This window comes from Salmo salar, chromosome 16 (genome assembly GCF_965601325.2).
Source record: "Salmo salar chromosome 16, fSalSal1, whole genome shotgun sequence".
NCBI lineage: Eukaryota > Metazoa > Chordata > Actinopteri > Salmoniformes > Salmonidae > Salmo > Salmo salar.
Genome location: NC_138306.1, coordinates 82,604,621 through 82,617,707, shown reverse-complemented (window position 1 = coordinate 82,617,707; position 13,087 = coordinate 82,604,621). Strand labels below are relative to the sequence as shown.

At 45.9% G+C, this 13,087-nt stretch overlaps 2 protein-coding genes across 2 annotated transcripts; one reads left to right on the top strand and one right to left on the bottom strand.

The window, feature by feature from the left end:
- Positions 1–78: 78 nt before the first annotated feature.
- LOC106574885 (cyclin-Y-like protein 1) lies at positions 79–7,587 on the bottom strand. The gene is given in 11 exon segments (XM_014151016.3): positions 79–779; positions 1,107–1,269; positions 2,064–2,230; positions 2,730–2,825; positions 2,827–2,850; positions 2,944–2,995; positions 4,351–4,386; positions 4,481–4,578; positions 4,714–4,754; positions 6,010–6,084; positions 6,773–7,587. Coding segments are annotated over 11 exon segments (1,032 nt in total). The 5' UTR covers positions 6,936–7,587; the 3' UTR covers positions 79–662.
- An 18-nt stretch (positions 7,588–7,605) lies between these two features.
- On the top strand, positions 7,606–11,920 carry LOC106574887 (protein N-lysine methyltransferase METTL21A). The gene is made up of 3 exons (XM_014151019.3): positions 7,606–8,023; positions 8,241–8,352; positions 11,116–11,920. The coding sequence occupies exons 1-3, from the start codon at positions 7,877–7,879 to the stop codon at positions 11,514–11,516; spliced, it is 660 nt and encodes a 219-aa protein (XP_014006494.2). The 5' UTR covers positions 7,606–7,876; the 3' UTR covers positions 11,517–11,920.
- The last annotated feature ends 1,167 nt before the right edge of the window (positions 11,921–13,087 follow it).

Below are 13,087 nucleotides of genomic sequence, written 5' to 3'. Positions count from 1 at the left end.
TGGCACTCCTGGCAGGCTGAAGTAAACCCAGGACTGACACCATAAATCTTATCTAGAAATGGGACACCATACACAGAATTTATAGTTTATTACAGTTTATTTGAAATAAACAGCAACTGAAAATATGTTCAATTAAAAACTGATACATTTCACAGCTAAAGGGCCTACACAGTAAGCAAAGAAAACCGTCCTACGTCACTATCTGTCCGTCCGTGTGCCAAACTACACCACAGGGTAGAGGCTTCGTCACCATGGTCAGTGTGTGTGTCAGTCACTCTAACCCTTTGATTTTTACAGATCTAGAGTGTATGAGTAGGTGTCAGTGGTGGAGCTGCCACCATACAGATCTGGAGTGTATGAGTAGGTATCAGTGGTGGAGCTGCCACCATACAGATCTGGAGTGTATGAGTAGGTATCAGTGGTGGAGCTGCCACCATACAGATCTGGGGTGTATGAGTAGGTATCAGTGGTGGAGCTGCCACCATACAGATCTGGGGTGTATGAGTAGGTATCAGTGGTGGAGCTGCCACCATACAGATCTGGAGGTGGGGGTGATTTGGGACCCGCTGTGTGTGTCGATGGTGCCAGTGAGTGTCTAGTTTAGGAAGGCCTTCGGTGCATCCTCATCCTCCGCCTGTCCTGTGTGTGTAGCAGGTCCAGCTTTACGACAGCACGGCGTGGGTGGTTCGGACACCCACCAGATTGTCTGCGCTGAGGGACCTCCTTATGGTCACCTTGCCCAGATCCTTGTATCTGTCCTCACACAGTCTGGAGATAGCCTGGGAACGCCACAACACTGAATATAGACTAGGAACAACACGTATGTAACCCCAAGGTCACTCAACAGTTAAATCATAACATAAAGACAAGATATTGGCCCCTCCCACCTAGGCACTTGTGTAGATAGGTGTACATTCCCCCTAGCCAATCAGAAGGCAGAGTGGATCTACCTAATTTCTAACACCTATGCAATTGTTTAGTATCTACATGATCATAGGGGCTGGGGTTGTTTCTGAACAGGACTAAGTCAACCAGGACTATCATTAAACTCTCCTCTTGCCAAGTAGCAGTGTTTTCATTCCTGCTGTACTAGAAGCTCTCCTCACCTCCAGTTTAGTGGCTCGCTGGTTGTCAAGTGGCTCCAGGGGGAAGTTGAGGTTGTTGTCGTCGGCCAGGGAGCGCAGGTCAAAGTAGTACTTGGCGTAGACGCTGGCTGGCACGTTGATGTTGAACTGAAGCAGCTCCAGGAAGTGCCTCTCCATCTCGTTCCTGTGAGCGGTAGAGAGAGCGGTACAGGTAGAGAGAGAGGGTGGTAGAGCATGAATCTCAGCAGTCTTATCCTCCATACTCTCCAAGCATCCTTTTCAAAACGTCAAGATTGAGGATGCAATTAATCGAGGGAAGACTTTGAGATGTACCTGGCCAGCCAGGCAAAATCTAATTTTATTGATTACATAAGACGATGAGTTTTGACCCACATGGCAACGTTCCAATTTAACGATGCACCTCCTAATATTGATTTATATGAGGATGTTGACAGTTCAGTCTTGGGTGAGACAAAACTAATTCCTGCACACTTCTATGGAGACCTTTGTCAGCAGCATCAATCTATTAAACTGTATTAATATAGTCCTTTGAACAAGGGTGTGCCACAAAGAGCCCTGTAGCCTGTCCTACAGCCAGTAAGAAGCCCACAGCCTGAATCCTAAAAGTACCCCGACACCCCCCAAATTCAACTGGACTTCCAAGCCACCTCCCACTGCTTTTTTATATTCTTCTCTCCAAATCAGGGACTGATTAAGACCTGGGACACCAGATGGGTGCAATTAATGATCAGATAGAACAGAATATCAGCAGGCTCCGGGACCTCGTAGGGTCAGAGTTGAATACCCCTGCCCTAAGCACTTAGATATGAGAGGATTGGAGAGCTGAAAGGATGATGGTAGTTGTCCCTATTGCTTACACCTATCCAACCCTCAGATCTAATGCCTAAAGGTTGGGGTGACTTGTAAAGGTGAGCAGTCATGGGGACAGGTGAGTGGACAGGACAGAGGGACACTGACATGTCCTCCACGGTGATGTCCTTGAGGATCTGGCAGTAGTCTACGTTCCACACGGCCTGGTCGTCCCACACCTTGGACGCCAGCAGGATGGCGCCCAGTACGATACGCTTCCAGTTGCACGGACAGATGTCCATCTCTGCATAGGTCAGCAGACGCTCCAGGTACACCTTGGGAAAGGATGGACACACAGTAAATGAGACTCATCTGACACTGCTGGACACACAGGAACACCGTTACCAGGGCCAGGTGTTCAGCAGGAGACAATAGATTATTATGCAGAACAACGTCAGCTTTCAACACGCCACAACATTTAACTACTAAACATGCCCAGAGTGAAACTCCCTGTGATAGGGCAGCTGACTGGTGGCCTCCTGCCATAGGGCAGCTGACTGGTGGCCTCCTGCCATAGGGCAGCTGACTGGTGGCCTCCTGCCATAGGGCAGCTGACTGGTGGCCTCCTGCCATAGGGCAGCTGACTGGTGGCCTCCTGCCATAGGGCAACTGACTGGTGGCCTCCTGCCATAGGGCAACTGACTGGTGGCCTCCTGCCATAGGGCAACTGACTGGTGGCCTCCTGCCATAGGGCAACTGACTGGTGGCCTCCTGCCATAGGGCAACTGACTGGTGGCCTCCTGCCATAGGGCAACTGACTGGTGGCATACGTACCAGGGTGACGATGGCACACTCAGCAGTCAGCTGGGCCGAGCTGAAGAGCGTGCGGACAAAGCGGTAGATGAGCTTGTGTTCAGGGTCCAACGCTGTAGTAGTCTTCTGGAACCTTCTCTCTCTGAGGAAGAGGAGGCCTGGCCAGTCAGTCTGACAGGAGGCTTGGTGTGCACACACACACATGGACATACAGTATCTACTTCCACCTACTCACCGTTAATGGGTGGATCTTCTCATCGAAAATGTCCAGAGAACGGTTTGAATCCCTGATGAGGGGGAAAAAAGACTGAAGACTACTGCTACATGCCCACACCTTCATTACCATGTTACTATGACAACACACCTTCATTACCATGTTACTATGACAACACACCTTCATTACCATGTCACACAAATCAAAACACCTTCATTACCATGTTACCATGTCACCACACCTTCCTTACCATGTTACCGCGTCACCACACCTTCCTTACCATGTTACCGCGTCACCACACCTTCATTACCGCGTCACCACACCTTCATTACCGCGTCACCACACCTTCATTACCATGTTACCACACCTTCATTACCATGTTATTATGTCACCACACCTTCATTACCATGTTACCGTGTCACCACACCTTCATTACCATGTTACCGTGTCACCACACCTTCATTACCATGTTACCGTGTCACCACACCTTCATTACCATGTTACCGTGTCACCACACCTTCATTACCATGTTACCGTGTCACCACACCTTCATTACCATGTTACCGTGTCACCACACCTTCATTACCATGTTACCGTGTCACCACACCTTCATTACCATGTTACCGTGTCACCACACCTTCATTACCATGTTACCGTGTCACCACACCTTCATTACCATGTTACCGTGTCACCACACCTTCATTACCATGTTACCGTGTCACCACACCTTCATTACCATGTTACCGTGTCACCACACCTTCATTACCATGTTACCGTGTCACCACACCTTCATTACCATGTTACCGTGTCACCACACCTTCATTACCATGTTACTATGTCACCACACCTTCATTACCATGTTACTATGTCACCACACCTTCATTACCATGTTACTATGTCACCACACCTTCATTACAATGTTACTATGTCACCACACCTTCATTACCATGTTACTATGTCACCACACCTTCATTACCATGTTACTATATCACCACACCTTCATTACCATGTTACTATGTCACCACACCTTCATTACCATGTTACTGTATCACCACACCTTCATTACCATGTTACTGTGTCACCACACCTTCATTACCATGTTACTGTGTCACCACACCTTCATTACCATGTTACTGTGTCACCACACCTTCATTACCATGTTACTGTGTCACCACACCTTCATTACCATGTTACTATGGTCAAACAAATCAACACACCATTATCATGTTACTATGGGCAAACAAATCAACACACCATTACCATGTTATATGTCACCACACCTCCATTACCATGTTACTATGTCACCACACCATTACCATGTTACTATATCACCACAAATCAACACAAAACTCCTCCATTTACCTCACCATGTCTCTACATCATTTTTCTCACTGTTTTTCTCATAAATCAATGACAGATAGAACCTACCTGTTTTTTATGTGATAGTATATAGCCAACGTGACACTGGAACAGAGAGAGACAAGACGGTGAGTTCTTACAATGACCGCCTCTTTTCTGCTCTGTCGTGTGTGTGTGTGTGGAGGTAAGGAGGACTCACCATTTGACCGTACTCTTCAGGTTGGGCAGGCTGACCGTGCTATCATCAAGGAATATTGTGGAGCAGGAGCTGTACTTTTTAGATAACCCAGGAGACGTCTAGGAAAAGGGATTAGTTGTTAGTCAATGGAACAGGGAAAACATAGCATCACTTCCTGACATCTCTGCACTAGTATCAGTGGATGTCCATGGGTAGCCATAGTAACGCACGCCTGGAAAGATGAATTTACTCACGTGATGATTACTTAAGTAGTTACTTCTCCTTTTCTCCCGCACTGGAGGAAAAAAAGTCAGACAAATCTTAGGTCAGTGTTGAATAACTATCTGACTGACCATTAGACAGACTCTTCTGTTGTCCATACCACACCTGGGACATGATCTGCATGGCACAACGTTGTGGGACGTTCAGATAAAGAAATATATTACGTAGAACAAGCGTGCCCCTCTGACATGTAGAATAAGAAAGCACGTCAACTCTATTCATGATATTTCTATCTGCGCTGTTCCATGATAAGCAGAGGATACAGCCACGAGAAGGAGAAGATCCCCATGCCACTTGTGGCGACATGCTGCACGGAGCCTTCACCGTGCACTGCCACTTTAAGAGCGCATCAGCAGTCAGGAAGGGGGAGATAAAGATAGCTCTTCCGGTGCTCTGTGGAGAGCTCTCGGTTGGCGCGGCAGTTTGACAGTGTGTGCAACTCTGCAGAAGTCTTGTTTATTTTCAGCATACTTAGTAAAGTGTTGAAGTGGAACTCCGGTGTTTGCTCTCTAGGTGGTGGGTGCATCTCTTGGGAGCGCTCCTGTCATTGATCACATGGAGTGGTAGCAACATTGTTGCGAAACTTTGACAAACAAACCAACCATCAGGTGTATCCGACGGACAGTCAGTGCAACTGCAAGCCTGAAGTCAACAGCTAAGATCCCTTTCTCTCTGTGCTTTACACTGCAGTACTCTTCTCTCTCCCCCCCAATACACTCCCTTTGATGTTCAGTGTCCCTGGACTATTATTGCTCCGCCAGATGTGTTCGGGTTGACATTTTAGTTAAAGGGAGGTTGCGTGCGAGTTTATTGTTGTTTGAACTGTATTGATTTGGTACCATTGACATTTTGCCGAGAATAGTTGACATTTTAAGGCCTTTGTTTTGCCTATGAATACACCCCCCCTCCCTGGGAGGTAATACCGAATATTGCACATTTTCTAAGGGTTATGAGTGGGTTCTTTCTTGTCAATTGTTTCTATGAACTTGCCTTTTCAATAGCTCTGCACATTATTATTGTAGGAGGTATTATTGGTTGGGTTACCCCTGTGCTGTGACATGTGTTTTATATGGTGTGTCTTACCCTTTCCACTTGCTATCTGGCCAACAGTCTACACTCTAGACAGTCTCTCCTGCTGATGTGTGTTTCTGGTAGCAGAACTCCATCTATCCTACTCTTTACCTTTCAGCAGGGTTAATACCGGCCTGCCTGGCGCCAGAACAAAATGTATTTTATTTACCCCTCTAACAATACCGCTACACACTTACCATCAGTCTGCGACTTGTTGAGGAAGATTGTGCTGGCTCTGGCATTATCGGATGGGTTGGACTCCTGTGCCAATTCTGAAAGAAACAAGAAATACACACTTAGCCTCTTATCACGAACACCATAAGAATGCACACGTATCCCAACTATATGCACCATTTGTATCTTAAAACGGCAGAGTGAGATACAGTATAATACTGACTGATTACAGATCAGAACTTCCGGGGGTGCACCTTGTGACTTGACATTATGACACTCACTATACTCTGGGAAAGGGGGATACCTAGTCAGTTGTCCAACTGTATGTATTCAACTGAAATGTGTCTTCCGCATTTCACTCAACCCCTCTGAATCAGAGAGGTGCTGGGGGCTGTCATAATCGACATCCACATCTTCGGAGCCCGGGGAACAGTGGGTTAACTGCCTTGCTCAGGGGCAGAACGACAGATTGACCTTGTCAGGTCAGGGATTCGATCCAGCAACCTTTCGGTTACTGGCCCAACGCTCTAACCACTAAGCTACCTGGCTATAGCTGAAGCATAAACAATGCTGGATACTCTGCAGGATCTCTTGGAATAGCTGAACCAATATGACGACTGCACAATCAATAGTGCAACAGGTCATATGCTGATGTGTGATGTATGCATTGTGCGTTAACAGCAAGCAATATCTTCCTTTCCCCTTTCATGCATGTCTTGGCTGTTCAGAGAGGTGTGACCATGACGTATACCCCTCCACTCCAGCTTATCCGAAAAGTACACCTACCATCCGGGACCTCTCTATCGCTGATGTGCTGCAGATAGGTGCCCGTGTCCTCGCTTACGTCGTCGCCAGTGGTGGTTATTGGGTAGTCGTCGAGCTCGACTGCTCTCCTCGCAATCTTTGGACTCCCACCGGGGGACATGCAGCATGACACTGTAGCCCCCATGATTGAACAATTAGCTAAAGTCCTACCACTGACTACACCCCAGAAATCTGAAAGAACCGTCCACTCGTCTATAACATCAGACAGAACCTCTGTCAGTGATGTCTGGTCTCAAAATGACACATTCAATTTTAAATACATGAGTAGCAGCCACATATCGGGGTTCATATCTACAACACACCATTCAAACTGAACAGTTGAATCCCTATATTTTTCAGGGCGTGTGCGCAAAGGCATGGCGAGTAGCGCATTGATACGTCGGCCAGATACAGGCTTGACCACTAATCTAATGGCTGGCAACGCTAGGACGCCGGTTTAACCGTTAATGGCAACACGAAATACTCGGTTTTAAAAAGCCTAGCTGCTAGACAGCTGATACAACGTTACAAAATATTAATCTGGTCTTCATAAACCAGACGTAGTTTGCTAGCAACTAGCTGGCAAGCTATTGCTAGCTAGCCCTGCACCCGGCTAACACTAATCCAGGCTTCAGCTAACTGGCTACTTATGCCGGTCCACTTGATTTAGCTATTCTTGCAATGCATTGCAGTCAGAGAATATGCCGAATTCCTTCGTCTCAGCAAAAGTTCCCGGTATGGTCGTTCACCGTACACAGAAATGTATAATGCTCAGATTTGACACGACTAGCTAGCCTGCTAACAGCTGATTCCCACGCCAGCCAAAGCCAACTAGGAAGGAACGCCCTCAAGAACGGCCCATTTTGACGCACGTCAATTACCATTGGCTGTTTATCAAGATTAATAATCGTTATTTGACAGAGATTGGTGAACATTGTCATTTGACAAGTGTCAGCGCTACGATTTTATTATCGCGAGAATATAGACTTTTTCCACTTCCTCATAAGAAATCGTTCAGCGCTGTATGAATTTCAATATAACTAAAAGTTATATATTATATTACATTTCCATGGTATTCTTTGGACTATGGCGCTTGTACCATATGATGGGAATTATTTGCCCGTGTTCTCCAAACTACATAAATCGTCTGCCGAGTTCCATTTTGCTGACCACAATGTCAGACTAACCCAGGACTGGAATCAACTCGGAGTAGCTGCTGTCGTTTGGGATGCAGTGAGTGATCATCGTTGGTGTACGACTGTACATGCTTTGCTGCATTTAAAAAAAAAAATCGTGTCAATTTTAATTCCAATATGAATTATTCAATCACCTGTTGAATGACAGGTCGTCGTCTTGAGTGTGACAAAGATGGAGCCAACTATGGTACGATTGATTCTGCCACAATTTACCGATACTGTTCTCTCCTTACATCTGTTTTTCTTTCTGTCAGGCGGTAGTGATGTGTATGTACCTGGAGCTGGGACAGGTCGAGCTGACGGGGAAGGTTGCGATCGAGCTGGGGGCAGGCACTGGACTGGTGGGCATCGTGGCAGCTCTTCTAGGTAAGAACTCACAGGGGAAACTGGTAGGAGACTTGCACTACAGGGCCAAACCAAGCTGATGTGGGTTGGCCTGACTACTATATAGTTGAGCTGATGTGGGCTGGCCTGATTACTATATAGTTGAGCTGATGTGGGCTGGCCTGACTACTATATAGTTGAGCTGATGTGGGCTGGCCTGACTACTATATAGTTGAGCTGATGTGAGTTGGCCTGACTACTATATAGTTGAGCTGATGTGGGCTGGCCTGACTACTATATAGTTGAGCTGATGTGGGCTGGCCTGACTACTATATAGTTGAGCTGATGTGGGCTGGCCTGACTACTATATAGTTGAGCTGATGTGGGCTGGCCTGACTACTATATAGTTGAGCTGATGTGGGCTGGCCTGACTACTATATAGTTGAGCTGATGTGGGCTGGCCTGATTACTATATAGTTGAGCTGATGTGGGTTGGCCTGACTACTATATAGTTGAGCTGATGTGGGCTGGCCTGACTACTATATAGTTGAGCTGATGTGGGCTGGCCTGACTACTATATAGTTGAGCTGATGTGGGCTGGCCTGACTACTATATAGTTGAGCTGATGTGGGCTGGCCTGATTACTATATAGTTGAGCTGATGTGAGTTGGCCTGACTACTATATAGTTGAGCTGATGTGAGTTGGCCTGACTACTATATAGTTGAGCTGATGTGAGTTGGCCTGACTACTATATAGTTGAGCTGATGTGGGCTGGCCTGACTACTATATAGTTGAGCTGATGTGGGCTGGCCTGACTACTATATAGTTGAGCTGATGTGAGTTGGCCTGACTACTATATAGTTGAGCTGATGTGAGTTGGCCTGACTACTATATAGTTGAGCTGATGTGGGCTGGCCTGACTACTATATAGTTGAGCTGATGTGAGTTGGCCTGATTACTATATAGTTGAGCTGATGTGGGCTGGCCTGATTACTATATAGTTGAGCTGATGTGAGTTGGCCTGACTACTATATAGTTGAGCTGATGTGAGTTGGCCTGATTACTATATAGTTGAGCTGATGTGGGCTGGCCTGATTACTATATAGTTGAGCTGATGTGAGTTGGCCTGACTACTATATAGTTGAGCTGATGTGAGTTGGCCTGACTACTATATAGTTGAGCTGATGTGGGCTGGCCTGACTACTATATAGTTGAGCTGATGTGGGCTGGCCTGACTACTATATAGTTGAGCTGATGTGGGCTGGCCTGACTACTATATAGTTGAGCTGATGTGAGTTGGCCTGACTACTATATAGTTGAGCTGATGTGAGTTGGCCTGACTACTATATAGTTGAGCTGATGTGGGCTGGCCTGACTACTATATAGTTGAGCTGATGTGGGCTGGCCTGACTACTATATAGTTGAGCTGATGTGGGCTGGCCTGACTACTATATAGTTGAGCTGATGTGGGCTGGCCTGACTACTATATAGTTGAGCTGATGTGAGTTGGCCTGACTACTATATAGTTGAGCTGATGTGGGCTGGCCTGACTACTATATAGTTGAGCTGATGTGGGCTGGCCTGACTACTATATAGTTGAGCTGATGTGGGCTGGCCTGACTACTATATAGTTGAGCTGATGTGGGCTGGCCTGACTACTATATAGTTGAGCTGATGTGAGTTGGCCTGACTACTATATAGTTGAGCTGATGTGGGCTGGCCTGACTACTATATAGTTGAGCTGATGTGGGCTGGCCTGACTACTATATAGTTGAGCTGATGTGGGCTGGCCTGACTACTATATAGTTGAGCTGATGTGAGTTGGCCTGACTACTATATAGTTGAGCTGATGTGAGTTGGCCTGACTACTATATAGTTGAGCTGATGTGGGCTGGCCTGACTACTATATAGTTGAGCTGATGTGGGCTGGCCTGACTACTATATAGTTGAGCTGATGTGGGCTGGCCTGACTACTATATAGTTGAGCTGATGTGAGTTGGCCTGACTACTATATAGTTGAGCTGATGTGAGTTGGCCTGACTACTATATAGTTGAGCTGATGTGAGTTGGCCTGACTACTATATAGTTGAGCTGATGTGGGCTGGCCTGACTACTATATAGTTGAGCTGATGTGGGCTGGCCTGACTACTATATAGTTGAGCTGATGTGGGCTGGCCTGACTACTATATAGTTGAGCTGATGTGGGCTGGCCTGACTACTATATAGTTGAGCTGATGTGAGTTGGCCTGACTACTATATAGTTGAGCTGATGTGGGCTGGCCTGACTACTATATAGTTGAGCTGATGTGGGCTGGCCTGACTACTATATAGTTGAGCTGATGTGGGCTGGCCTGACTACTATATAGTTGAGCTGATGTGGGCTGGCCTGACTACTATATAGTTGAGCTGATGTGGGCTGGCCTGACTACTATATAGTTGAGCTGATGTGGGCTGGCCTGACTACTATATAGTTGAGCTGATGTGGGCTGGCCTGATTACTATATAGTTGAGCTGATGTGTGCTGGCCTGACTACTATATAGTTGAGCTGATGTGTGCTGGCCTGATTACTATATAGTTGAGCTGATGTGTGCTGGCCTGATTACTATATAGTTGAGTTGATGTGAGTTGGCCTGACTACTATATAGTTGCTGGAACCATTCTGGAAAGGACAATGTGAAAATAAACCATCAGAGCCAGGACTGTTTGGGTTGGCCCTACAGTGTGGATCAGGCTCAACTGTTAGAACTACTAACTGTTAGTCACATTTTTACATGTGCTAACCGTGCAAGCCTTCTCTCCAAAGGTGCCAAAAAAGTGACCATCACAGACCGTGAGCCTGCCTTGGGCTTCCTTGCAGCCAATGTGAAAGAGAACATTCCCCCGGATCAGCTAGGAGCAGTGGAGGTCTCAGAACTGACCTGGGGCCAGGGATTGGAGCGCTATCCCACAGGAGGCTTTGACATAGTGCTGGGAGCAGACATTGTTTACCTGGAAGACACATTTCCATCATTACTGCAAACGATGGAACACCTCAGCTCAGAGAGTAGTGTAGTGCTACTGGCCTGCAAGATCCGCTACGAGCGAGACACTAACTTCCTGAGCATGCTGAAGCAGCGCTTCACAGTACACGAGGTGCACTATGACAAGGAAAGAGACATTCACATCTACAAGGCTGTGAAGCTTCCAGCAAGGAGAGATCTGTAGGAACCAGTGATTGATGGGGGATGTGAGGAGTTTGAATCACAGTGGATGGATCAATGTGCTGTCAATCATTGATGGTTCAGGGAGCTACTACTCATGAATGGACAGCCAGTAAGATGGTTCATGGAGGATGGTTTTGTTTCATGCAGGGTTGTGTCCAGTAGGGAGAAAATATGGAGCCACAACCCAGCTACTATGGGTGACTGTAATTGTCTTAATTTCATTCATCCTTTTTTGATAAAATGGATTTAAACAAATTAAGGCATCTGAAAAATAATACCAGAAACACATTTATTAACAGCTGCCAAAAACAAATAGTAGAATCTGTAATATAATTGTTTTTGCTTTTTTCATACAAGTGAATGCTGACATTAAGAAATACAATGTTTACAAAATATGAACAGAAATGGCAAGTGTTTTAAAAATAAGATGCATATACGTTATTTATGACAGCTGGCTACGTAAAAACAAAATAATACAATATGGCATTCCGTTATCCAATCAAACAGAAGACCAGGTTCAGGAAGCAAATGTTATGGAACATTGCCGATAGAAATATAGTGAATAGAGCTGACATGAATCCTTATTTTACATGTCAGAAAGGCATGTCTGTTCTACAAAACAGTTCTAGCTGAACATTTTTATCTGTTCCATATTGTTGTGAGCTGCTGAACGCGCCCCTGGTGTAATCCCACGTTTGTTGACTGAGTTGTCAATCTAAATGGATCCCAAAATCCAGGTCTACGACGTCACTGCAGACCCAAGCAAACGATCCCTTTTAAATACATGATAGAAAATGCTTCTTCCATTGTCCTATCAGAAGTGTTTGAGGCACAACAGATGAAAAAGTGTGATTGTGGGGCTAATCCTAACTTTCACTCTACAATCCCATTGATGTCAATGCATGATGATTAAGTTAAGTGGAAGTTAGGATATCCTCCAATATGATTATGCCTTACGCCTGTTCAGGCCATGGAGAAACAAACACACACACTGCCTCAGACATCATATACATTACATGAATGCCTAAAAGCACACTATACAACACCCATAGTCTACCCTTCAGTCATATTTCACAACTCCTCCTGTCAGCTGCGTGGTAGCTCAGTTTACATTAGCACAACTCTTTAAAAAAGGTGCTCAGCGAAATTACTTTGCCCCGAGCAGCACCGGAGATATTGAGATGAGCGAGATGCAACACTTTGCTCTCACACAGTATCTGCGCATGTGCACAGGTTCGCTTCACGTTGTAGTGGTAGCCACAGCACCAAAACAGCAGAGAAGTTGAGCCTCTCGCTTCAACGCTCTTAGTTGTTGTGGAAATTGACCCACTATGCTGTTTACATTCTGCATCTACGTCATATTGCTGAGGTTACCTTTTAATGCCTGTTAGTTGATGCAGACAATCCACCCACAATCCATCTCTTACCCCTACCCCAAAACAGCCACCAGATGTCTTTTCCCGACTTAGCAATGCTGAAAAACAAAAGTTTGCAAGCAGAAAAATTCAATACATGATAACCCAACTCAAGCATAATACATTTCATCTGACAGTGGTTGGGATCTACAGTCCA

Excerpts from the sequence above, each read along its gene's own strand:
- LOC106574887 (XM_014151019.3), top strand. The coding sequence starts at position 7,877 with ATGGCGCTTGTACCATATGATGGGAATTATTTGCCCGTGTTCTCCAAA. Across the intron at positions 8,024-8,240 it reads CTGCTGTCGTTTGGGATGCA|GCGGTAGTGATGTGTATGTA; the intron begins GTGAGTGATCAT and ends TCTTTCTGTCAG. Across the intron at positions 8,353-11,115 it reads CATCGTGGCAGCTCTTCTAG|GTGCCAAAAAAGTGACCATC; the intron begins GTAAGAACTCAC and ends TTCTCTCCAAAG.